Source organism: Mustela erminea, chromosome 10 (genome assembly GCF_009829155.1).
Source record: "Mustela erminea isolate mMusErm1 chromosome 10, mMusErm1.Pri, whole genome shotgun sequence".
In the NCBI taxonomy this organism is placed as follows: Eukaryota; Metazoa; Chordata; class Mammalia; order Carnivora; family Mustelidae; genus Mustela; species Mustela erminea.
The window spans coordinates 100,666,423-100,693,846 of NC_045623.1; the positions used below are offsets into that span (position 1 = coordinate 100,666,423).

The 27,424-nt window shown below is 45.1% G+C and overlaps 1 protein-coding gene across 1 annotated transcript; it reads right to left on the reverse strand.

Moving 5' to 3' along the window:
• Positions 1 to 10,836: 10,836 nt before the first annotated feature.
• AADACL4 (arylacetamide deacetylase like 4) lies at positions 10,837 to 26,192 on the reverse strand. The gene is made up of 4 exons (XM_032303455.1): positions 25,910 to 26,192; positions 21,105 to 21,321; positions 17,777 to 17,840; positions 10,837 to 12,525 (listed from the first exon to the last, which is right to left on the reverse strand). The coding sequence occupies exons 1-4, from the start codon at positions 26,066 to 26,068 to the stop codon at positions 11,751 to 11,753; spliced, it is 1,215 nt and encodes a 404-aa protein (XP_032159346.1). The 5' UTR covers positions 26,069 to 26,192; the 3' UTR covers positions 10,837 to 11,750.
• Positions 26,193 to 27,424: the final 1,232 nt, after the last annotated feature.

A 27,424-nucleotide genomic window follows, 5' to 3' on the forward strand; every position in this document is an offset into this window, starting at 1 on the left:
CTCATTACATCACATGCTTTCCTTAATGTCCATCACTCAATTACCCCATTCCACCGTCCCTTCCCCTCCAGCAACCCTCAGTTCGTTTCCTCTGATTAAGAGTATCTCATGGCTTGTCTCCCTCTCTGGTTTCATCTTGTTTTATTTTTTTCCTCTCTTCTCTGATGATCCTCTGTTTTGTTTCTTAAACCGTATTACAATTTTTAACACTGTAAATAATAGCTTATGCTTATTGACTCATCTCTATGGTGGGTGGTCTGCTAGACAGGGAGGAGGGGAGGACACTTGTTTGGAGATGGGGGAGCCTCCTTAGTGAAGGAGAAGACAGAGAGGACCCCTACCAACAACAGGAAAGTGCTAGAACAATGAGCTAAGAGTAAGTGCCAGCACCACAGGAGGTCCTGTCCACCTTCATCTGAATAAATAGAGAGAGAGACTCTTGCATAACTCAGACTTCCCTGGTACTTGTTTGGTTTCAGTAGCATAATCAAAATAAGGATCCTGGTAAACTCAAGGGCAAGTCCAAGTTTAGGAAAACATCGTGATGATGATATTGGGATTGACTCTGACACTGAACTGAGCACAAACAACATGCTGGGCATTGCTCCTGGTTCTTCACATACATAACCTCATCTAACCCCCATGTCAACTTGATATGGTAAGTACTATCATTACCTCTATTATGAAGATGAAAAAGTTGAGCCCCAAAGAGGTTAAGTGACTTGGCCAAGGTTGCAGAGAAGGAAACAATGCAACCAAGATTGCAAAGCCAGGCAACCTATCTCCAGAGTTTGAGCTGGACACTGGAACTGATGAGGGCTTGCCCAAGAGCACCCCATATAAACCAACTATCCCTCTCATCCTACCCCCTGCATCCCTACTTCTCGCCAGTCAGTGCTCACCTGTCCCCTAGCCATCTGCCCACAGCCTGATCTGATGGGATAGCCCCTGCCCAGAGCCAGGAGCGGAAGACCCCCACCAAGAAAGGCAGGCATGGCACTGAGGCCCCTTCTTTGTTGCCTCATGAGCCAGGAGTCTTCTTTCCTGCTCACCATCATTGCTCCCACCCCAAGAGCCACTCTTCAAAGCCTTGCAAATCTTTCATAGGTGTGGTTTATCTGCACCTGCATGCTCTCTCTGCTCTACCTTCCAAGGGCTAAGTCCTTTTTGTTTCTTTTGGTGGACCTAGCTTCCAACCCCCGGTTTCTCCGTCCTTGGCCCTCATGGCTCCCTTCACTGTGGGGAGACAAGCAACAAAGCTAAGGTCCCACAGGTGTGAGCAACAGATGGTGGTTGGATGGGTGTGCATGGCTGCCACGTGAACATGTCAGGAAGCAGCTTCCACTGGAGATCCATGAACTCCCGCGTCCAGCCCCTGGTCCATATGGTTCTCTGATCCCTGCCTCAGCTGAGCCTTCTAGATTTGTCTACTTGTCTGCTCGGCCTCCAGGGCACATGTTCTACCTCCCCCTGTCCCAGCTGACCTCCCAGAACTGATCCCTCTCCATGCGACTGGTCATCTCCTCCCTGTCTGATTTCGCCTTCATCTGAAACACCTTCCCCCAAATCAGCCACCTGTTATCTTGGCTCATGTTTTGTCTGGCTGAATCCAGAGTGCCAGGCTTCTCTGCCTTCAGCTGGACCTGTGCTGGTCAGGTCCCCTTGTGAAATCCATTAGGTCATAATATAATGTTGAGGGAAAGGGAGACAAAGGCCTTGGGGTTTGTTTTTTTCTTTTTTTAAAGTTCAATTTTATTTTTTCAGTGTTCCAAGATTCATTGCTTATACCCCACACCCAGTGCTCCATGCAATATGTGCCCTCCTGAATACTCACCACCAGACTCACCTAATCCCCACCCCTCCCCCTTCCAAACCCCTCAGTTTGTTTCTCAGAGTCCACAGTCTCTCATGCTTTGTCTCCACCTCCGATTTCCTCCAATTCCCTTTTCCTTTCCTTCTCCTAATGTCCTCCGTGTTATTCCTTATGCTCCACAAATAAGTGAAACCATGTGATAATTGACTCTCTCTGCTTGACTTATTTCACTCAGCATAATCTCCTCCAGTCCCGTCCATGTTGCTACAAAAGTTGGGTATTAACCCTTTCTGATGGAGGCATCGTACTCCATAGTGTATATGGACCACATCTTCCTTATCCATTTGTCTGTTCAAGGGCATCTCGGTTCTTTCCACAGTTTGGCAACTGTGGCCATTGCTATTATGAACATTGGGGTACAGATGGCCCTTCTTTTCACTCCATCTGTATCTTTAGGGTAAATACCTAGTAATGCAATTGCAGGGTCCTAGAGTAGCTCTAGGTTCAATTTCTTAAGGAATCTCCATACTGTTTTCCAAAGTGGCTGCACCAACTTGCATTCTCACCAACAGTGTAAGAGGGTTTCCCTTTCTTCACATCCTCTCCAACACAGCCCTACAAAAGGTTGACAAAAAAAAAAAAAGAAAGAAAGAAAGAAAGAAAAGAAAAGAAAAAGAAAAAAGACTCAATGACCAAAAAAGAAAGTGAGACTCAGGGAGAGAAACTACCTTCCCCAAGATCACATATCAAGAGACTACTCTAGATCTTCCCCCTTTATAACACTTCTCATCCTAAATTAGACTCCCAGAACCATCCATCTACTTCCCATGATGGAGTAGTGATTAGGGCCAACAAATTGCACGTTTCTGGCTCAGACTTAACAAAGGAGTCTTTCTTCAAAATGCACAAGGATGGAGAAACATCAGGAAAACCACTTGCTTTGCACTAAAGAAGAAAAGTAACTGGCATCAAGTCAGAGCAAAGGGACAGTGGCAATGTGCACCCCAAATCTCTAGATGAGCCCCAAGTGAGCTAGTCAAATCTGAAGAGAAAATGACAGTGTCTAATTTCATGAAGTGGCAGGTTTGAGGAAAAAAAATATCTTCATGGAACTAGGTGTTGTCAAGGAAGACAAGTCCATACTTGACAAAGGATTTGTAGTTAGGGGGCACCTGGGTAGCTAAGGTGGTTAAGCGTCCAGCTTTGGCTCAGGTCATGATCTCAGGGTCCTGGAATCAAGTTCTGTATCAGTCTCCCTGCTCCGTGGGAAGCCTGCTTCTCCCTCTCCCTCTGTTACTCTCTAGCTCTTTCTCTCAAATAAATAAAAAAATTATTAAAAAAAAAAAAAAAGGATTTGTAGTTAGGTCAAGTGCAGCCATCGACTGCAAACTAAAACCATTGCCATGTAGTCCATGGCACATGATGTCTAGTCAAGGAGACCCCTCCAGGTACTCAGATGTCCAACTCCAAACCTTGAGATTTTATTCCCGACTTTATTCCCTTGCTTCTGCGTGAGCTCATAACCCATTTCTGACCACCCAGCGCCTCACCTCCAATGCACTCGGGTGTCTTCATGTTTTCTTTTTCCATTCATTCAACAACTAATTGTGGAAGCCACTCTCCTCCAGGCCCAGGGACACATGACGACTTTCATGGATCCTACTCCACCTTCCTTCATTCCTAGTCTACAGCAAAGCCAAATGGCTGACCCAGAATTTGCCCTTGACTCAGGCCCCTTGCAGCACAGACCTCGCAAACTGGGAGACCTGTATTCAACTCCCACTCCTTCCCGAAGCCGTGTGGTTTCACCTAAACCTGTTACACCTTCATCTCAGTTACTCCGTCCACAAAGGAAGCAATTAAATGTACCTCCAAGAGTGTCTAGATGAATTAAATAGATTTATTTGTGGAAACTGCCATCGAGGGCACTCTGCACAGACAAGTTACCTTTCCCAGGATTTCTTGAGCACCTGCCATGTGCCTGGTGGGAACTAGGCTCGACGCTCCCAGGTGTGACAGAGGTGATGCTCAAGGATACAGAGCACCAGGAAGGCCCGTGGTGATGGTAACTTTTGATTTTTGCAGGTGGAAAGGCTGCCACTGGATCCTATTGTCACTAACGTTTTACAGAAATGAGCTGTGGCTGGGATTGGATACAGGAGCTTAAACGGTTATTCTGCAAACAGGTCCTTGCTCAGAGGTGACTCGATGCACGGGAAACTCGCCATTGTGGATATATATCTACTGTGGCCCTTCCACATGGCTTCCCATCTCACTCAAGGAAGCACCAAAGACCTTGGAGCATCCTCAGGGCCCCACCTGATTCCCCACCCCAGGTTTCCCTGTCCCCAGCTCACTCTGGCCCAACCATGCTGGCCGCTTTGCTGTCCCCCAAACACGCATGCCCCTGGACCACCCTTCCCCCAAGAGACTCCTGCGCGTCACTCCCTTGCCTCTGGGACAATTGCTCCAAGTGCCGCCTCACACCAAGGCCCTCCCAGGCCAAGCATCCTCCTGTCTGCCTTTTCTTCTCCATTGCACCCCTCTTCGCCCTGCACTGTCCAGCTCAGTGAGCAGCTGAGGGCCTTCATCGGTACCCAGCTACCTGCTAGCAAGTAAGCATCTCGGGAGACTTTTGTCCTTCTCATTCACCACCATGTTCCCAGATCCTCAAGCAGGGCCTGACTCAGAGCGTGGGCTCAATCCATGCTTGTTGAATGATCTAGAACTCTACTGTTCTACCACGGAGACCCCGTGACGCCTGAACACAGCACATCCTCAACTCGGGAGACACACATCTTTACATTTATTTAGAACGCTGGCTGGCAGCTCATTTTTTGGTCTCCTTTCACAGGTTGTCCTGAGAATAGAGGGTTTCCTGGGGCTTGTCCCAGGATGGGGCCAGCAGGGCCTCGGCCCTCCTGGTACTCATTTCTAGATGACCCTCTCCATGCCCTGCCTTCAGCAGAGTGCCCTGCATAGGACAGATTCCCGGTCAACGTTCACTGAGTAAAAGACTAATGAGATGACTATAAACAAAGGAGATGGTAGACATGAACATGCAACAATGTCCAGAAAGGGCCCCTTCACACAGCTGAAAAGCGAGCAACAAAATGAAATCAGCTCCAGCTCCTGTTCTATCAAGGCAGGAAGTTCAAAAACAGAAAGGTGGGGATACCAAAGCCCCCAGTGGTGATCAGAAACTTGTTGTGAGTCACCCCGCAGGCTGCTGGCAGATTTAGGGTTCAGCCACCTCTCCCTGGTCCCCCCAGCTGCCTCAACTTTTAAGTCGGGGTTTGAACAAGGAAATTAACAAATACTGAAATGGACCTTCACTTTTTGTAGCTGGCTGGGCGTCCCTCTTTCTTAGATGGAACGTCTCTGCTCCTTTGCCCCTCACAACCGTCGTGAGCCTCCACCCCTGTCCAGGCCAGGACGTGAGGCTGTGTCACCCACCCACCCAGCTGCCATCTGCAGGCCACTTACCTTATTTCATTCCCTTTCTGTAATGAGCTTTCCAGGTGGGCATTTTCCACAGAGGAAGCTGAGACTCAGTGGAGCTCAAGGGCATCCAGGAGAAAGGGGACGTGAAGCCCACCGGTCTGCCTGACCTCAAAATGAAGTCCATATGACCTCCTTCTGTTACTTAGGGTGCTCCCAACTGGGTGCTCTTGACATTCGGGACCAGATAACCCATTGTCATGCGGGCCGTCCTGCGTACTGTCTGATGTTTAGCAGCATCCTGGCCTTGACTTACTAGACGCCCATAGGGCCGCCTCTGTAGTCCCGATCAAACGTGTCTCCAGACTTGGCCAAATGTCCCCTGGGGGCCAAAACTGCACACACCCCTGCCTCTGTTGAGAACCGCTGTGCTACATCATGGCGCCTCTGACCCTACCACGCAGGACGTCACTCAACATGGAACCACATCCTGTGCCGGGTCTAAGAACACAGAACCTACTTTGCCTCCAGTTTGGTATGAAAAGGAAGTTAGGATAATGTTTGTCAGCAGATGCCCCGCACCTGGAGCGCCTGGTCAGGTTCGAGTCCCGGCTCTACCCCCAACTGGTTGACTTCGGGCAAGTTGCTTCATCTGATGAAGAGGAATGATCACAGGACCAGACTCGGGAAATGAAGTGAAAAAAAAAATGTGCGAAGACTACTGTGGGGGATGGGAAGAGGCCGTCCCCAAATGGGCCATTTTGGCACAAGGGTTTCTGTGAACTGAAGACAATTGAGAAACAGTGACCCCAAAACAGATCTCGGCTCTCCCCCACTTGCCTAAATGTAGGATACAAATTCCCCTTGTGCAGATGTGCAGATCTCGCCCCTCCCCTCTCTCACCCCGGGAAGGACAGCAGGAGACAACCCTAGACCCGCATCAGCCCACCAGAGGAATCTGCATAAGCAATCTCAGATCAAGATAAGTGTACTTTTATTTATTTATTTTTAAGATTTTATTTATTTATTTGGCAGACAGAGATCACAAGTAAGCAGAGAGGCAGGCAGAGAGAGAGGAGGAAGCAGGCTCCCCGCTGAACAGAGAGCCCGATTCGGGGCTCGATCCCAGGACCCTGGGATCATGACCTGAGCTGAAGGCAGAGGCTTTAACCCACTGAGCCACCCAGGCACCCCAATAAGTGTATTTTTAATCCCTTCCACTTAAGTCCCCCATCCCTTCACCCGCCTCCCCTCTGGTAACCATCAGTTTGTTCTCTATTGTTAAGTCTGTTTTTTGTTTTGTCTCCTGCCCCCCCCTTATTCATTTGTTTTGTTTCTTAAATTCCACAGATGAGTGAAATCACACGGTATTTGTCTTTCTCTGCCTCAGTTCACTTAGCACTATACTCTCTAGCTCCATCCATGTTATTGCAAATGGCAGGATTTCATGCCTTTTTTTTTTTTTTTCCTTTGGCTGAATAATTCCATTATATACCACCTCTTCTTGACCCATTCATCTATCTATGGATGTTTGGGCTACTTCCAAATTTGGCTGTTGTAAATAATGCTGCTGTAAACATAGGGGTGTATATATCCTTTTGAATTAGTGTTTTGGTATTCTTATAAATATGAAATTTTTTCATATTCTGGCAAATTCCCAGACTACTGGACCATATGGTGTCTCTATTTTTAGTTTTTTTGAGGAAACAACATACTGTTTTCCAGAGTGGCTGCTTTCATGTGCATTCCCACCAACAGTTCAAGAAGGTTCCCTTTCCTCCACACCCTCACCAACACCTGTTGTTTCTCATATTTTTGATTTTAGTCATGTGCATGATGCCACATTGTGCTTTTGATTTGCATTTCTCTGATGATGAGTGATGTTGAGCATCTTTTCATGTGTCTGTTGGCCATCTGGATGCCTTCTTTAGAGAAATGTCTATTCATGTCTTCTGCCCACTTTTAAAGTGGATTATTTGTTTTTTTGGTGTTGAGTTCTATAAGTTCTTTATATATTGTGGATATAACTCTCTATCAGATATGTCATTTGAAAATATCTTCTCCCATTCAGTAGGTGGTCTTTAAATTTTGTTGGTTGTTTCCTTTGATGTGAAAAAGCTTTTTATTTTGATGAAGTCCCAAGAGTTTTATTTTTGCTTTAATTTCCCTTGCTTCATGAGACATACTTAGAAAAATGCTGCTATGGCTGACATCAGAGAAATTAGTATCTGTGCTCTCTTCTAGGAGTTTTATGGTTTCAAGTCTCACATTTCAGTCTTTAATCCATTTCGAGTTTATTTTTACGCATATTTTAGGCATATTGGAAAAAAGTGATCCAGTTTCATTCTTTTGCGTGTAGCTGGTTTTCCCAACATATTTGTTGAAGAGACTGTCTTTTTCCCATTGGATATTCTTTCCTGCTTTGTCAAAGATTAACTGTGGGTTTATTTCTAGATTTTCTAGTCTGTTCTATTGATCAATGTATCCAGTTTTATGCCAGTACCACACAGTTTTGATTATTACAACTTTGTAATATTACTGCAAGTCCAGAATTGGGCTGCCTCCAGCTTTGCTTTTCTTTTTCAAGATTGCTTTGGGTATTCAGGGATTAGGATTGTTCTAGTTCTGTGAAGAATGCTAGTTCAGGGATTTAGGATTGTTTGTTCTAGTTCTGTGAAGAAAGGGATTGCATTGAAAGTGTAAATTGTTTTCGGTGTACAGGCATTTTAACAATGTTTGTTCTTCCAATCCATGAGCTTAGAATGTCTTTCCATTTGTTTGTGTCATCTTCAATTTCTTTCATCAGTATATTACAGTTTTAAGAGTACTGGCCTTTTACCTCCTTGGGTAAGTTCATTCCTAGGTATTTTATTATTTTTGGTACAATTATAAATGGAATCATTTTCTTAGTTTCTCTTTCTGCTGCTTCATTATGAGGGAATAGATAAATAGATACACAAAGGATTTCTGTACATGGATGTTGCATTCTGTGACCCTAGTGACTTCATTGACCAATTCTAGTAGTTTTTTGGTGGAGTCTTAGGGTTATCTATATAGTATCATGTCATTTATAGATAGTGAAAATTTTACTTCTTCCTTACTAGCTTGGATGCCTTTTATTCCTTTTTCTGATTGTCTGATTGCAGTGGCTAGGATTTCCGGTACTATGTTGAACAAAAGTGGTAAGAGTGGACATCTCTGTCTTATTCCTGATTTTAGGGAAAAAATATTCTCAGTCCTTCACCATTGACTGTGATGTTAGCTGTAGGTTTTTCAAATATGTGGGTTTTTTATTATGCTGAGGTATATTCCCTCTAGACTTACTTTGTTGAGGTCTTTTATCATGAATGGATGTTTTACTTTGCCAAATGTTATATATTTGCATATATTAAAATGATTATATGGTTTTTATTTTTTCTCTCATTGATGGGATGTCTTGTGTTAATTGATTTATGAATATTGAGCTACACTTGCATTCCAGGGATAAATCTCATTTGAACATGGTGAATTATTTTTTTAATATATTGTTGGATTTGGCTTGTTAATATTTTGTTGAGGAGTTTTGCATCTATGTTCATCAGAGATACTGACCTGTAGTTCCCTTTTTTTGTCACATCTTTATCTGGTTTTGGTATTAGGAAAATGCTGGCCTCAGGGGCGCCTGGGTGGCTCAGAGGGTTAAAGCCTCTGCCTTCGGCTCAGGTCATGATCCCAGGGTCCTGGGATTGAGCCCTGCGTCAGGCTCTCTGCTCCACAGGGAGCCTGCTTCCTCCCCTCTCTCTCTCTGCCTGCCTCTTTGCCTACTTGTGATCTCTCTCTCTCTCTCTCTCTGTCAAATAAATAAAATCTTTAAAAAAAAATTTCTCTAAAAAAAAAAAAAAGGAAAATACTGGCCTCATAGGATGAATTTGGAAGTTTTCCTTCCTTTCCTTTTTTTTTTTTTTTTTTTTTTGAATAGTTTGAGAAGAACAGGTATTAACTCTTCTTTAAATGTTGGTAGAATTCATCTGTGATCCTGGACTTTTGTTTGTTGGGAGTTTTGTTTTGTTTTGGTTTGGTTTGGTTTTGGTTTTGGTTTTATGATGCAATTTCATTGCTGGTAACTGATCTGTTCAAATTTCCTATTTCTTCCTGATTGATGTTTCTAGGAATTTATTTATTTCTTCTACACTGTTTAATTTGTTGGCATAGAATTTTCCATAATATTCTCTTACAATCCTTTACGTTTCTATAATGTTTGTTGTTATTTCCTCGCTTTCATTTTTTATTGTGTTTGAGTTTTCTCTCTCTCTCCCTTTCTCTCTCTCTGAGTCTGGCTATCAATTTTGTTATCAATTTTGTTGTTTTTTTTTATTTTCAAAAAACCAGCTCCGGTTCCATTGATCTATTCTACTGTTTGTTTGCTTTTGGGGGGGAGGGTTCTATTTTATTTATCGCTGCTCTAATCTTTATTATTTCCTTCCTTCTACTGATTTGGGGTTTTGTTTGTTCTTTTTCTAGCTCCTTTAGGTATAAGGTTAGGGGTTTTATTTGAGATCTTTCTTGCTTCTTGGGGTAGTCCTGTATTGCTATAAACTTTCCTCTCAGAACAGCTTTTGCTGCATCCCAAAGATTTTGGACCATTGTGTTTTCATTTTCATTTGTCTCCACGATTAATTTTTTAATTGATAATCTTCTGGGGAGACCTTTGGTGGTGAACAGACTATGGTGGTCCCCATGGTCTCCATGCCCTGACATTCACACACTTGTATGATCCCCTTGTATGGGCAAGACCGGCAACTTGTTACTAACAGAATATGGCAAAGGTGATGACATATGTGTGATTACATGTTTGTAAGTACTTTAGATTTTAGTGACCATCTTGCTGGACTCTGTCTCTCCCTTAGTCACTTGAAGGAGGTAAGCAGTCATTTGGGTATCTCAAATGAGAAGAAATTATGAGTGGCTTCTAGAGTGTAGGGGTGACTTCGGGCTAGAAAAGAACTGAAGTCCTCAGTCTACAACCTCAAGAAACTGAATTCTGCCAGTGACCTGAGTTTGGAAGTCAAGACTCGGATGAGACTACAGCCCCACATCTTGATTATAGGTAAGCTGTTCTCAGACTCCAGATCCACAGGAGCTGTGAAATAATAAATATGTATTATTTTAAGCCATTAAGTTTACTGTAATGTCGTCATCCAGGAATGGATAATTAACACACTTTTCCATCAAAGCTGCTCGTATATAACACATGAATCATGATGCCTACCCATGTCCTGAGAAACCCAATCCAAACTGCTTGTGTAGGTATTTGCTTTCTTTGCAAAGATCCAAGACACCTATAAGACTCCTCTTCCACTGATCATAGGTGAGGTCCTTGGTACCAAGAGAAGGAAAACCTCCATCTCCAGCACTTGCATGGATTTAGACAGCAGTGAGACTCGGTGTTATTAGAGAAGTATCTAACAAACATGGGCCCATGTAAAAACTAATGTGGGCTGCACTGGCATGCAGTATCAAGATTCCCTTTCACTGTGAGCAGAGAAAGTGGTATGGGCTAAGCAAAGACCAAAAAATCTTTTTTTTTTTCTTAAGATTTTATTTTTTAAAAATAATCTCTACACACAGCATGGGGCTCAAACTCACAGCCCCGAGATCAAGAGTCATAGGTTCTACCAACAGAGCTGGCCAGGCACCCTTAGGGCAAGGTTCTTTGTAAAAGTGGGAATGATACATAAGATCACCAGAGAAAGAGGGTATAGTAAGGTGTCTGTCTTTGAGAATGCAGTTTGCAGATTCAGATGGCATCCAGAGGTTCCCAAGACAGCCTTGTCACTGAAAGCCTGCCTCTTGGTAGCCAGGGATCTGATTTTGAAATTCAGATTAATGATGTGAGTCCCTACAACATCCATAGCCCCCCAGAGCCCACTCTTTCCCACATGGACTCTCTCTTCCCTCTTTCCCATCTCTTTTTCCAATCACCTCCCCTAAAATCTGCCTTTAGTCCAGCCAATGGATGGCTGACTTGAGCAAGAGTTCTACTGCAACAGCATTTCTCTGACTGGAGGCTAATCTGGAACCAGTCTGTTGGAATTTTGCTGGTGACCTCTGAACCCAAGAACAATTAGGTGTCCCCTCCTCCAACAGGCAGCATGACCCCAAGCCGGGCTTTAGCTTTAGCGTCCTGAGTACAGACTCACCAGGGACAGTATGACCAACTGTTGGCATTCACTCTACACAGAGGTTGTGTGTTAGGACTTCGAGAAATTTTTAAAGACCTTTTTTTCCCTCCCTTTGATATTTATTTCACCTGAGTGAGAATGTTGGCGAGTATTGCTAGATCCAGGATTAACCATTGTCGGTGCCAGAAAGAAAAAGCAGCATTTTGGATTTTCTTAGGTACTAAGCAAGACTGTTCCAAGGCTCCTTATCCTTCTTGTGTGGGCCAAGCATTGACTGAGCATCTCCTTAATCAGCCCAAGAGAGTTCACCAAAGGACAAGGGCGCCCCAGGGTTACTATATGCTTTTTATATAACCGATGACAGCGTTTCTAATTTTTAGGGAGCATGGGAAAGAGAAAAACTTCTTATCAGAAAACAGGAAGGACCCATGAAAGCCATCTTCCACGTGATACCACGTCACGGGGACCCCCTGGTCCTCCAACCGCTTCATATAGAGCAAGGCGTCATCGCGGAGGATGTCATGCTCACAGCTTACCACTAAGGCTGCAGGAAGCTGAGCGATGGTCTCATCATCCCTGAGCAGAGGGGCATTTTCTATATCCAAAAGATGTTTGTTTTCCAGGTAGGCAGCCTCATTAAAAGGGCCGGGAAACAGAGGTCGGTAGCCTGGCTTTCTGAATCTGCTGGGAAGGTTGTCGGCGCTGAGCCACTTCTGGTACTTTCTCCAGAATTCCGGGGGTATGAAAGCACCGCTCAAGATGGCGTCCCACCAGTGAAAGTCCATAACCATATATTTGAACACACATGTCATCATGAACTTCTGGGAGAGGAACGGGACATTTCGGTTCTGCCAGTGGGACGGCAGCTGCAAATTGATGATCTGGGTAACTGGATAAACCAAGACCTGGGCCTTGATCTGGGGAAGATCCGATCTGCCCACCAGAGCCTGGGTGACACAGGCCACATGCCCTCCCCCAATACTGTCTCCACAGAGCACAACACGGGAGGGGTCCACCCCATAGCTTTTCAGGGTCTTCAGGAAGTGAATGGAGGCGTTCAGGCAGTCTTGGTAAATGCTGGGGTAATGGTGATCAGGAAGCTTTCTGTACCTGAGAAGCAAGCAGGGAACAAAAGAATAGCGGTGTGGACAGCTGCCGAGAGCCATTTTACCTGTGTCCACCACTCCTCCTTGCAGTACTGTCTCTGACTAAATCCCCAGAATGGCCCTGAGAGAAAGGGATTTTTATCCCCCTTTTATGGAGATGAGGATGTGAAGAGCCTCCCCGTTGTCTTCCAGGTAGGGATTCTTGACTCCAGCACTAGGCTCCGTCTGCTGCGGAGACGCAGACACTCCACACAAGATTATGCAAGTCAAAAGCTATTTGAAGTGGAAGCAAAACAACCAGTAATGCCAGGAAAGGCAAAGGAAGTTGCTGTTCGTCTCACTGGCTGTCTGGAGAGGAAGGGTGGAGGGAACTAAAGCTCAAATAAAGGGTAAGTTTCTTGGGGTGCCTGGGTGACTTAGTGGGTTAAGCCTCTGCCTTCAGCTCAGGTCATGATCTCAGGGTCCTGGGATCAAGCCCTGCATCAGGCTCTCTGCTCCTTGGGGAGGCTGCTTCCCCCTCTCTCTCTGCCTGCTGCTCTTCCTACTTGTGATCTCTCTTTCTGTATCAAATAAATACATAAAATCTTTAAAAAATAAATAAAGGGGAAGTTTCCTTCAGGAAGAATTTTATTTTTCCTTCAGAAATCTAACGACCAAGGTTTGTTCTTACTAATGACTCAAATAGCTGTCTTTCCTTCAGGGTTTGGGGGAAAAGGGAGCAGGTTGGAGGGCGCCATGAGGGTGGAGGTGAGGAAAGGTGGGCAGGCAGAAAACAGACACTGTTCTGGCTATGGGGAGCATCCAGAGGGCTGCTCTGAGTAAACCCCCAGAGTATATCTCTTCATGGGAATTCAAGGGCAAAGAGAAAGGACTTTAAAATGAACTTCTAGATGTATACACTACAGTGAAATATTATATGGCCATAAGAAGGAAGGAAATCCTTTTTTGAGAGAGAGAGAACATGAAAGCAACAGCAGGAGAGGCAGAAGGAGAAGGAGAGAGAATCTTAAGCAAGTTCCATGCTCAGCACAGAGCCCAACATGGGGCTTGATCTCACAACCCTGAGATCATCACCTGAGCCGAAATCAAGAGTCAGATGCTTAATGGATTGTGCCACCCAGGCACCCCCTGGGTCTTTTCAACTATCCAGAATAACAGTATCCTAAGCAATTTCCTGCAAGTTTTTCATGCAGGTGTTCCTGAACCCTTTTTTTGTTCAAGGAGTATTTTCATTACCACAAAGTTCTTCTCAGATGTAGATTCTGACAGAAACTCTTATCAACGGGATTTTAGACACAATGCTGAGCTGGTCAGGAAGTATGTCGAGTACTGGAAAGACATTGCCTTCCTCAATCTCATGAAGAAGACCAGAGGTGCTCTATATATTGCTTTAAGACACACAGATGCACTGTCTACTCAGCCTGGGGACAGCCAAGATTTGAAAGGCCTTGAGTATAGGGGTTGAATCTAAAAGAACAGTTTTTAGTTTCTCTCACTTGCCTTCTTGAAACTGTTGCCCAGTGTCTTCTTGTGTCTTGAGACATTCCTGGCATTTATCCCTGCAGTTAGTTAGTTGTTTTGACAACAGAATAAACACGTGCAGAATCATCACCCTAAACAACAGCCAGGACCTTGACCATAACCTTCAACCAATCCTATAATATCCCCACCAACATGTCATCTCACTGCTTTCCCCATCTGAGAGAACGTTACCTTGAATCCTGTATCCATCATCCCTTTTCTCTCCTTTTAACATAGTTTTATAATGTCTATCATATTCCTTACAAATATTCTTTTGATTTTGCCTTTAACTTGATAAAAAGAGTCTCGGGCTTTATGTACCTAAAAAAAAAAAAAACCTGTTCACTTAATTTTCTACTGCTAAGATGCATTCACATTCTGGGGTGTCCTCCCAGTTCATTTTTTTAAATAGTTATGTAATGTTAGTAAGAGAAAGGATAAGAACCACATGATGCTGTCAACAGATGTAGAAAAAGCATCTGATGAAATACAGTATCCTGTCTTAATAAAAACCCTCAACAGAGTAGAGATAGAGGAAACATACCTCAACATCATAAAGGCCATATATGAAAGACACACAGCTAATATCACTCTCAATGGGAAAACTGAGAGCCTTTCCCCTATGGTCAGGAACGAGACAGGAATGTCCACCTTCCCCATTACTATTTAACATAGTACTGGAAGTCTTAGCCTCAGCAGTCAAACAATAAAAAGAAATAAAAGGCCTCAAAATTGTCAAGGAAGAAGTCAGACTTTCACTGTTTGCAGATGACATGATACTCTATGTATAAAACCTGAAAGACTCCATCAAAAATTGCTAGAACTAATACATGAATTCAGCAAAGTTGCAGGATATAAAATCAATGTGCAGAAATCTGTTGCATTTCTATACACCAATAAGGAAGCAACAGAAAAGGGAATCAAGCCCATTTTCAATTGCACCACAAACAATAAGATAACTAACTAAGCCTAACTAAAGAGGTAAAATATCTGTCCTCTGAAAACTATAAAACACTTATGAAAGAAATTGAAGAGGACACAAAGAAATGGAAAAGCATTCCATGCTCATGGATTGGAAGAATAAACATTGTTAAAATGTCTAAACCATGCAAAGCAATCTGCACAGTTAATGTAATTTATCAAAACACCAACAGTTCTCACAGAGCTAGAACAAGCAATCCTAAAATTTGTGTGGAACCACAAAAGACCCAGAATAGCCAAAGCAATCTTGAAAAAGAAAGGAAAGCTGGTGCCATCACAATTCCAGACTTCAGGCTTTATTACAAAGCCCTATTCATCAAGACAGTGTGATACTGACACAAAAACAGACACACAGATCAATGGAACAGAATAGAGAACCCAGAAATGGACCCACAACTCTATGGCTGACTCATCTTTGACAAAGCAGGAAAGAATGCCCAATGGGGGGAAAAAAAAAGACAGTTTCTTCAACAAACGGTGTTGGGAAACCTGGACAGCAATATGCAGAAGAATGAAACTGGACCACTTTCTTACACCATACACAAACGTAAGTTCAGAATGGGTGAAATACCTAAACATGGTACAGGAGACCATCAAAATCCTAGAACAGAACACAGGCAGCAACCTCTTTGACCTCAGCCACAGCAAATTCTTACTAGACATGTCATCAGGGGCAAGAGAGACAAAAGTGAAAGTGAACTATCGGACTTAATCAAGACAAAAAGCTTCTTGAACAGTGAAGGAAATGATCAACAGAACTAAAAGGCAACCTACAGAATGGAAGAAGATATTTGCAAACAACGTATCTGATAAAGGGTTAGTATCCAAAATGTATAAAGAACTTATCAAACTCAACACCCCAAAATACAAATAATCCAGTTAAGAAATGGGCGGAAGACATGAACAGACACTTTTCCAAGGAAGACATCCAGAATTCTTACAGACACATGAAAACATGCTCAACATCACTCATCATCAGGGAAGTACAAATCAAAAACTACGATGAGATACCACCTCACACCTGTCAGAATGGCTGAAATTAACAATACAAGAAATAACAGGTGTTGGTGAGGACGTGGAGAAGGGGGAATCCTGCTCCAATGTTCGTGGGAATGGGAACTGGTTCAGCCGTTCTGAGAACAGTTTGAAGTTTCCTCAAACAGTTAAAAATAGAACAACCCTATGATCCAGCAATTGCACTACTAGGTATTTACCCAAAGGATATAAAAATGCAGATTCAAAGAGGGTACATGCACGCCCAATATTTACAGCAGCAGTATCAACAATAGCCAAACTATGGAAGGGAGCCCAAATGTCCATCCACTGATGAATGCATAAAGAAGGTGTGGTGTATATACACAGCAGCATATTACTCAGCCTTAAAAAGGAAGGAAATCTTGCCATTTGCAATGACACGGAGGGAACTAGCATCCATGGATGGATGCTAAGTGAAATAAGCCAGTCAGAGAAAGACAAGTACCATGTGATTTCACTCATGTGGAATTTAAACAACAAAACAAATGAGCAGAGCGGGGGGAAGAGAGAGAGGCAAAAAGAAACAGACTCTTACTTACAGAGAACAAACTAATGGTTACCAGAGGGGAAGAGGATGGGGGAAATAGGGGACGAGAATTAAAGAGTGCACCTGTGGTGATGAGCACCTGGTGATGTATGGAAGTTTTAAGTCACTATATTGTACACTGGAAACTAATAGTGCATTGTACTGTACTGGGTTAACTAACTGGATGTTAGTTATGTATGTATGTTAACTAAGTGGAATTTAAATAATCACCTTTTTTTAAAAAAAAAAAAAAGGAGATAAGAGTCTGGTTTTTGATCTGTCTCTCTCTCTTTTTTTTTTTTTCCTTTGTTCACTTGTTTTACTTCTTAAATTCTACATGTGATTGAAGTCGAATGGTATTTCTCTTTCTCTGGCTTCTATCCCTTAGCATTACTCTCTAGCTCCATCCATGTTGTTGCAAATGGCAAGATTTCATTCTTTTTCGAGAGAGGGAGGAAAGCCATAAGAGACTCGGTGATAGAGAACAGACTGAGGGTTGATGGAGGGAGGTGGGTAGGGGGATGGGGTAATTGGGTGATGGGTATTAAGGAGGGCACTTGTGATGAGCACTGGGTGTTATATGTAAATGATGAACCACTGATTAAAAGAAGTTAAAAGTTAAAAAAAGATATCATTCTTTTTTATGGTTGGAAAAAGAAATTATATATATACATATATATATGTATATATATGTACATCTCACATCTTTATCCATTCACCTATTGATGGACTCTTAAGGTTGCGTCCATAATTTGGCTCTTGTGGATAATGCTGCAATAAACACAAGGGCACATATATCTCTTCAAATTAGTGTCTTCCTATTCCTTGGGTAAATACCCAGGAGTATGATGACCAGATCATGGGGTAGTTCTATTTTTTATTATTTTGAATAACCTCCACACTGTCTTCTACAGTGGCTGTGCACAACAGTCTGGAAGGGCTCTTTTTTCTCCCCACCCTCGCCCACACTTGCTTCTTGCCATGGTTTTTCACGCACTCTGTGTTGATGGGCGTTTGGGTTGTTTTTGAGTTTTCGCCCTTTTGAACAGTGCCATGCCCGGGTCCGTGTGTGCACATGCAAGAGTGCCTCTTGGAGGTTAGGGTCTCTCTCTCTCTTCTAAAAACCAGCCACGTGCTCATGCCTGTCTTCTCCCATCCCTGTGACCTCCACTGACTTTCTCCAGCAACTCACCCAACCAACAGCAGCACAGAGTCCGTCTCCAAGACCAGCAAACTGCTCAGGTTGTGGAAGAAGTCTGCAAGAGTAGAACTGGTCACAGCAACAGCCACCCTGAGTGGCCTCTAGGGATGTCATCCCTGCCCACCCCCACCTCCACCCCTTCCTTGGACCTCAGGGAGAGCCTGTCAGTCCTGTCGGTTTTCAACTTTGGGTATGATGTTCTCTTTCTGTCCCTGTTCTTGCCTCCTCTGCAGTGACGCTGGGTGGCTCTGCCTGGGCAAAACCAAAAAGCCAGGCCACATATCAGACACGTGACATCTGCCCCTGGTTCCTAGATGTTGGGGCTCGGATGCACCTCAGGGACTCACCAGCTGCAACATTTCCTTTTACAGTGGGGGTGGATGGGTGGGAACTGAGGACCAGGGAAGACTTGGTGACTTGAAACCTACAAAACCAATACCAGGGAAGGGAGGTAGGCCTGCCCTAGAATATTAATGATAATTACACACATGTACATACAGATATGTGTTACTAAGAAATAAGCAATGGAGGGATGGCCATTGCTATTAGCCGAGTGGTACCTCTGAAGTTCTCAGAGGACAAGTCCATTCTCAACAGCAGAGCCATGCTGGCACAGTGCCAGACCATATATGTACCAAATAAGCCTCTAATTCAGTGGCGGTCCACCTTGGTTCTGCATAGTTGTACCAGAGAGTTTTTCCAAGTCCTGATGCCCAGGCAGAGCCCCAAACCAACCAGACCAGTGTCTCTGGGGCTAGGGAACGAGCAGCAGAATCTCCCAGATCATGCCCACGAGGCCAACAACCAGGAATTTGGGAATGACTGATCTGACCGAGAGAAGTGAGGGGTTGGGGGGGCGAGGGGGTCGGCGGTGCAGGCTTCACTGACACCGCTCTGGGGAGGTGATGGAGGAGAAGTCACATTGGAGTGGGGAGTGGGCAGCTCCTAAGGAGGCCTCCACCCTGCTTGCAGATCAGCATCACCTGGGAGCTTTTTTTAAAAATGCTGATGCCTGGGCCCCACCGCTGAGCTGGACAGCGGCCTGGGCAGGATCTGGGTGTGGAGATGACTCTAAAACACCCCGGAGGCGGGACAGGGGGTGGGTTTCAAAGCACAGCCTGCGTGGAGACGGCGGCTGGACCTCCCCATGCCATTTCCCCCTGTTCCCTGCTCTGCCTCCCTGGGACATTACTTCCTTTCCCTCAAGCCCCTGTTTCGGGCTCTGCGCTTGCGCTCCCTTCCACGTAGACCTAACAGGACAGGAGGCGAGGGAGGCACCTGACCTAGGCGCGGAGAGGCTCAGCAACCAACATAAATACTTCTTTAGGGAATCCAAGTAAATGCCACCAGGATTTGTGATGAACGGATTTCCCTATGAAAATCTCAAGTAGATGAGAGCCTGCCTTGCCTTTGTACAATTCATCCGCCCCCGTTGGATCCCACCGCTTGATGAACGCTGACAGTGTGTTCATCATAGAACTTTTTTTTTTGCATTATTATTGAATTTTCGAATATACTGCATAAAAATATTATTAATCTTGAAGACTGTGTTTCTCGGTGCCCCTTTCAAAATAGAGTGCCCCCCACCAACTCTCTTGCCTCCCCGGTCCCCAGAGGGTGTTTCCCAGCCTCTGTAGGGCTGGATCTTACTCATCGGTTGCTTGGGCCTGGGCTCAAATTTTACTTTTTGGAGAGGCTTTGTCAGGAAAGACTAACGATGCATCTGAATCATACTCTATTCCATCTCCTTGTGCTCTCACTCCATGAGATGACCCTAACTTGTTCGTTTTCTCTTTCACTGCCCGACCTCCTCTTCTGAGTAGGCTCCAGGAGGGTCTTCCTTGTTCTCCACCCAGTCCCCTAGACCTGGAAGGGAGTCTGACACAAGGGAGGTAAATACTCAGGGAATATTTGCTGAATGTGTCCTGGTTTTACTTTTAGAAATAACATCGTGGCCCACAGAGGAAGGCTAACAGCCTAATGGGGTGCTCCTGGGGGCCTCTGAAAGGGAAGAACTGTCTTGGGGCAGGTAGGTAGGAGATAACCATAGTGAACCTCTAAAGGAGAGCATCTTGGCAGCAAGTGAGGCTGTTGTTATTTCCACCACCAGGTGGCAGTACACCCCAATTCCAGGGACCTCGCTGGCGTCCAACCATCCGTCCATCAATCTGTCCATCCATTTGTGTGTCCATTCATGAACACATCCTTTCACCCGATTACCCACCCATCCATATTCCATATTCATGCACCCAGAGAATCATTAGAAAATGTAAATCCACAGGCAAGGCATTGGGGAGGAGACAGAAAACAAAACACAAGTCTTCCCGGCATGCTTGGAGTTTCCATTTTTAGGTGCAGAAGAGAGACCATAAATAAGGAGGCATGTGAAGGAACCAGATAAATTCAGACGGTGTCAAGTGCCATGAAGAAAACGTAAAGGAATGATGTCAGGGATGGAGACAGGGACATAGCACTCTAAGGAATTGTTCCTTAGGTAAGGTGTTCAGGGAGGCAGCTCTGAGGAGAGACTAGAAGGACAAACAAGGACCCACCAATGAAGCAAAGCCAGGAGGGGTGAGACAGCTTTTGGGGAGGCCCAGACAGCAAGTGCAGAGGATTCAGAGTTAGGAGGATCTGGGAGTGTCTGGAACACAGGCGAGCCATGTGGCTGTGGCTGCAGGGAACTGCTTTGGGAGGAGAGAGACCCAGGGAACCTGGTCAGAAAGGGGGGCAGGGGTCTCCAAAGCCATCAGAGCCTGAGAGCTTGGTTCCATCTAAGGTCACTGGAGAGCCACCAGCAGGGTTTGGCACAGGACTTGGAAGCTCTGGCTTGTATTTCTTTAAAAGCTCTTTCTGGCTGCCAGGTGAGGAATGGACTGAGAAGCAACAGGAGAAGCGAGAGGGCCAAGGGGGCAGGCAAGAGAAGATGGGGTCTTGGTGTGATGTGATGATCACATCACCATGATGTGATCATGGTGGGGTTCAGAGCCTAGGAGAAATGCATGGGTTTGGGATGCAGTGTGGGTGGAGAACAGCTAGGAATAGCCAGTGGTGTCAGTGAGTGGTGGGGGAAAGAGGAATCAATACCCCAGTGCCGTCCATGAAAGCCCTACTGAGACGCGGCACTAGCCTCACCTTGACCGAGACTAAAAGAACACCTGCTATATAGATATGCACATCATCTGCTGATGTGAGCCCAGAGAGCCCTTAGTCTGGGCTCCCTATAAAAATACCCAACTGCTGATTCCTTTAAGTTATTCCAAAAAGGTTCTCATGGGAAGGGTGCCAAAGTTGTGCATATAGATGAAGTTCTTCTTACCCAGGCTCCCTATGAACCCGCCTCCTCCAGGGAAGAAGATGATGCCTCGCCGGGGGCCAGAAGATGCTGCCTTGGGCTGGAACAGCCTCACAGGTATGGTCCCAAAATACAGGTCAGTTACCGTAAGTCTATCGTCTTTCTTTATTCTCACACAAGCTTGCAATAATTTGAGAAATCTGAGCATGGAACAAATTCCCAACTTCTCAAGTATTTCCGCCTGTTGGAGGTAAGAGAAAGAAGGAAACCGTAGGAGAGGTCAGGACCCATCTGGATAGCAGTTGACACCTGTCACCTATAATTGTGAGGATGTCTTTGCAATCTCTCATTTGCCTCATCCACATGGACACTGGGCTCATCAGGAAGGACAGACTCTAGGTTGTGTCCAGAGGGAGGGCTTGGATTTCAGAATGTCCTTCCAACAGACTTCAATTGAATAATGGTAGGAATTTGCCAAAAAGCTCAACCATGTTTGGGCTGAGTGGTTGATCACTGAATTGAACAAAGCCAGTTGTCCTAGGTAACTGGCTGGCAGCTCTCCTCTTCAGCTCTCCAGCCTCAGATGGCAAAAAGGGTCATCACCTTGGTCCATAGCTGCCATTGCCCTTGGGGTATGATGGATTCTTAAGCCATGTTTGTGGTCAACAGAAGAAAGTAACCATTAGGGACTTCTGTTGTTGACTCAGGAGGAGGGAGCAATGGCACAAGGCTATTCATTTGCATAGAATTCCACTGTTTTTAAACTAATATGGTCACTCTAGCTATAAACAAATGTCAATATATATCATGAAATATAGTTACAAGTAATATTGCGTGTACAAGATGCTTTCCAAACATTTTGGATCATCTCTTCCAAGAAGCTCACATTAAACACGTGTCGTTGTCATAAGGAAAACAACATGAGATGATAATGATAAAATAAGAACAGCTAACACTTCTGAGTCACCTACAGCACACCACCTACAGTACTGGTCCAGGTGGTTATGAACCAGATTAAGCCTCTCAGCGACCCTTCTGAGTTAAGCACAGTTATTAGCTCCATTTTATGGATGGGGGAAACTGAGACAAACCAAAGTCAAGTACCTTGCCCGCCAATGGGTAGGATGCAGAACATGTGTTCTAAACCACTAAAGTAGAAAGAGCTTGGATTCGGGAGTCAAGCAAATCTGAACTCAAGTTTTAGCTTATCACCGGCTAGCTGAATGGCCTTGGCCATTACCTTCTCTGAGCTTCCATTTCCCTCATTTATAAAATAAGATAGTGTCCACAGCCCAAGGATGAGGCTTGGGAATTAGATGTGACCACCATGTGAAGTGTCTCCCTGGTGGGTCCTGGCAAGTATGAGCGCCACCCCTTCTCTTGTTCACACCCACTATGTCTTGTCCCAGGTCCTCTGGGATGCCCCAGTGCATTCCCCAGTGCATTCCCAAGGCTTCGATTTCTTGAAAGAGAACTCCAAACAAAACCATTATTTCCCTGCTTCAGCTGGAGGAGAATGAGGTGAGCTTGGCCCCCATCTCAGGGCACCAGATGTCTATATCGAGACAACTTGGAACTTCACTGGCCAACTTATCTCTGAGCATCAGGACACCTCCTCTCAGTTCAAGTGGGCTCCAATAGTCACCTCCTCCCCAGCAGTTTCCCCAAACTCCCTGTACTCATCCATGGCTCACACGGTTTCCTGGAGCCCTTCTACCTGCCCACTAGGTAGATGGATGGGAAACTGACCTTCAGCTCCAATCAAGGCCACATTCTCATTGACTGATGTCATCCCTTTCACTCACACTGAAGGCTGCTGTCTCCTTGTGTGCCCTAAGTTTTCTAAGCCATAAGGTTTCTTCAGAACCCCTCAAGGTTTTATTAAATGCTATGGCCACCCATGTGTCTCCCCCCCACCCAGACTGAATTCTTCTTGTCAGCGTTTTGCTTGTCATCACATCTCATTCATCTTTTTGCCTCCAACACCTAGAAGAGTAAATGTTTCAGGGAATTTGAACAAGGCAGTGTGATGACAAGCCTTTCTTAGCATGACCTTCTCAAAGGTCACTAGATATGGCCAGGAAGTTAGATTTGGTTTGGTGTGGTTTTCCCAACTGTGAGTCCATAGTTTCCAGAGCTGGTAATGTAGGACAAAGTCAAGGGAAGAAAAATTAATACTTAAAATATAACTGTATCATGTATAGATAACTATAATAAATATATTGCTTGTATATAAATATTATCATCATCACATCAATACCATATTACTATAGTTATATTATAAAATTTCTTTTTTTTTAAAGATTTTATTTATTTCCTTGACAGAGAGAGATCACAAGTAGGCAGAGAGGCAGGCAGAGAGAGAGAGGGAAGCAGGCTCCCCGCTGAGCCCTGATCCCAGGACCCTGAGATCATGACCTGAGCTGAAGGCAGAGGTTTAACCTACTGAGCCACCCAGGTGCGCATATTATAAAATTTCTAATAATGTAGTAGTATAAATGGGAGCATCAGCAGGTTAGGGACACCTGAGGTCCAGAACTTTAGACAGAGATTGAAACACTTTCACAAAATATTCTAGCAGCATTTCCACTTTAAAATAAAATCCATAATGCTTGTTATATTATTCTTTAAATCTTTTAGTAAAACAGCAAAATTATTACAGAATAATTTCAGGAAATGCTCTGTCTTTGCCTTCAGGTACTTGACATATATACTACCAATAATCTACTTACACTGAGCCCTTTCTGCGTGCCCATCATGGTGCCACTCACCTGATATGCATTTCCCATTCAATCCCCTCATCACCCCTATAAAAAAGCATCTCTTGCTATCCTCATTTTTCAAAGGGAAAAAAATGGAGACTCAAAGACCTCGGACCACAAAGCTAACAAGTGGGAAACTTGGGTCTCAGACCAAGGATTGTCTGACACCAAAAGAAGGCACCTGATTTCTGGGCCACAAAATCTTTTTAGGCTTTTCCTCCTGCTCTTTAAATTTCTTATTCCTCCTGTACCTATTTGTCTTCCAGAACTGAATGAACCCTAAATACTTGGGCATCATTTTCTTCATCAGCAGCACCCCGTGATGGGCAGTGTGTCCTGGGGGCACACTCCAGCCAGTGCTGGAGGGCCCAGGATGGGATGTCCCAAGTGTCTTCAGATCTGTGAAACTGGACACGGAAACCGCTGGGAAGATGCAGGGAGAAGCCAGCAGGGGGAGCCCTCGGGAGGTGCAGTCAACTGCAGACCCCTGGGAAGACTTAGCTCAACGTCCCATAGAAGAAGCCTGCTTTGCTCCTCCAACAGGAGGAAGGAAGAACTTCTCCTGACCTAGCAACAAGCTCAGCCAATAAGAAGATACCACGACTCAGCCAATGAGAAGCCATCCCAGCCCTGGCCTCCATCTTCCTCTAAGGGACTTTCACTCAAAGCAGCCCTCCCACTCCCTCTGCTTCTCGGTTAAGAAGGGTTTCTCTCCTCTGATCTCTGGATTTGTCTGTGGTTTGCCATGACTTGGATGTCCCCCACTGCAATTCTTCTGCTCTTCCTGGATAAGCCCCTCTTGCTGGCAAAATGACTGGCTGTGTTACTTCCAAGGTCTATCACTGCCCGTGTTGCGAGCGCCCCCGCGCGGCAGTCATCCGCAGGGCTGGCAGCTTGTGAGCGACTCTTGAAAAAACACTGAAGGTTGGAAAGATCTGGACTTTCCTGGGTCTCACACTACCCTGTAGTTCCATGTGAAATCACCCACTGGTCTGAGACAGGCGAAGTGCATGGTCAGGATAAATAAGAGGGATGAGAGCTTTGCACCCTCAGCCTGTCTTCCTGGAGCCAGTAGCATTTCTGTAATTATAAACTAGACTTGTGCTATCTCTGAGAGTCATGCATACCCACGGTGGAACATTCCAGCAGCACAGAGAGATATTTTACTTCTTCACCAAACACAGTGAGCCCTAATGACTTCATCTAAGTCTTTCCCCAACCTGATGAGATGGACACTGTTGTTTTCCTTTCACAGGTGAGGAAGCACACACAGAAAGGTTAAGTACATGACCCAAGATCCCATAGCCAGAGCTGGGATGCACACACTGGCAGGCTGGTGGCAGCCTTGGCTCCTTACCGAGGCCTCTATCCTCTTTCTACAGTTGCTCTACCTCTTCACCTCCCGCCAGGTAAGCAGCGTGAACTATTTGGCTGTTGTCACTCAGTATTAGGATATTGGGGTTAAATCCAGTGGGCGGTCTCCTACCAGATGCCAAATCTTTGTTTTTAAATCTGCTGCAGCTCTAGGCACAGACTGGCCTGTCCATACCCCTGGTCCTGGCTCCGAGCCTGGCCAGCATGGCCACTCTGACATGCGGGGTGAATTCACTTATGATTTGATCAGCAAATAGAAAGCACCTACTAGGCAGCAGGTCTGTGCTTATGGCCAGGGTTGCAGAGGTGGATAAGGCAGTCCCTGCTTTCGAGGAGCCTACAATCTATGCAGGGGAGAGAAGACCTATAGGCAATTAAGGGCATCAAGGTCAAAAGATGCTGTGGCTGAAGCCAGTTCATTCCCTGTTAGGCTGAAAGCCCTCTGAAGGAAGGGACGGGTCTGAAATCCTTTTAGGATCCTCAGAAAGCAGCCCAGGGATGGGTGCTCAGTAAGTGAGGTTGGAAGGAAGGAAGTAGGGACAGGTGGGAGAGAGGAAGGGAAACAGAACCACAGACACAAAAGAGAGTGTGGCAAAGGCTGCCTTGGGAGAGTCTAAAGAGGAAAGGAGGGGCAAGGTACAGGGAGAGAGGAAGGGAGCCCCAACCCATTACAGAGCCAGAGAGCAAACTCACCAAAGTGAGCATGTACAGGAACACGCAGTGCAGAAATCTGAACTTGGTGGAATATTGCAACGTAGAGGGGATGTCTGCTGTGAGGAAGTGCTGAAGGACAGCCCAGATGAAGATGCCTACAAAAAAGCTGCCCAGAAGTGCCAGCCCCAGGATAAGCATGTTCCCAATGCTTTGAGGAGCGGTTGCTCTGTGGAGACAGCCTGAGAGCTTGTGTTAGGAGAACCTGGTTATACCAGCTGTCTCCTGCCTTCCACGGTTTTGGGGCTTAGCTTTGAAAGAGTGCCCTGACCTGTCTTCTTACACGTAAACTCAGCTGAGCCAATAGGAGCTGGAAGGACTACTTCTCCAAAAAATGCTGGCACTAAGAAAACCAGTCCTGCCCATCAGTGGGTGTCTTGGGAGATGGGTATGGCAAAGGCTTGGGCTTTGGGGTCATGCCCCTGGCAGTTGGGCATGACATGGTTGTCCAGACCTCTATGGCCTGATTTTTCAACAGTAGAATACAAGACAGCCAGCCTTCCCAGCCAGGCTTCCTCACCAGAGGGTGGCTACATGTGGGCAAAGCACATTTCTTTCCAGTTAGTTGGCGCAGCCCCACTTTGACTGACATATGAGTCTAGGCTGCAGGGGGAGGCAGCATAATGGAGAGTCAAGAGGATGTACCTAGATGCCAGCCTGGATGGCTTTGAATCCTTTCGGCTTGCTGGCTCTGTGGCCTTAGATAAGTTATATCTGTTCTCTACTTCTGAGATTCTCCTCTAAAAGAAGGAGATAATAATTAGCTGAAGAATTGTGAATCACACTGGAAAGAACTTGAGTGTGCAAATACCCTCTTTTTCAACAAATCTTATTTAGCTATAATAAATAAATGTAGGCACACCCAGGCATATGTAAGACTAACATAAATCATTAAATATACAGCTCAAAGAATTTTCACAAAGTGGACACACCCAAAGACCAGCACTCAAACCAGGATATAGCACATCTCTAGCATCCAGATGGTCCCGGTCCCGGCTCCCCATCATCACTGCCCCCTCCCCATTATACATCCACTAAAGGTAACCACTGCTGTTCTTTTAACAGCCAAATCAGTTGGCTGATTTCTGACTTTTATATAAATGGGTGTATCTGCCACATTGTCATTTATATTGATCAGTTCATTCATTCTCATTCCTGCATAACATTCCGTTGTATGAATCCGCCACAACTTTTTATTCCTTCTGCCACAGATGGACCTCTGAGTTTTTACCCATTCTTGATTGATTGCCTCTCAGGTCCAAATGCAATTATTGTCTGCTTTGTAAAAATAGACCTGCTAATTTCAGTCTTTTTCCACTGTCAGTTGGCAAGGAGACATTGTCAGGAAAGGGTGCTGGAGGGACATCTGAGGAGAGCAGGCTCTACTCCCTTTGCCTGGGGGCTCACCTGGCAAGCTTCAGGAGCATGTGTGGCTTTGCCAGCACCCATACTATGGTGTGTGAAGAAAGTTAACATAAGGAATTATTAACTGTAATA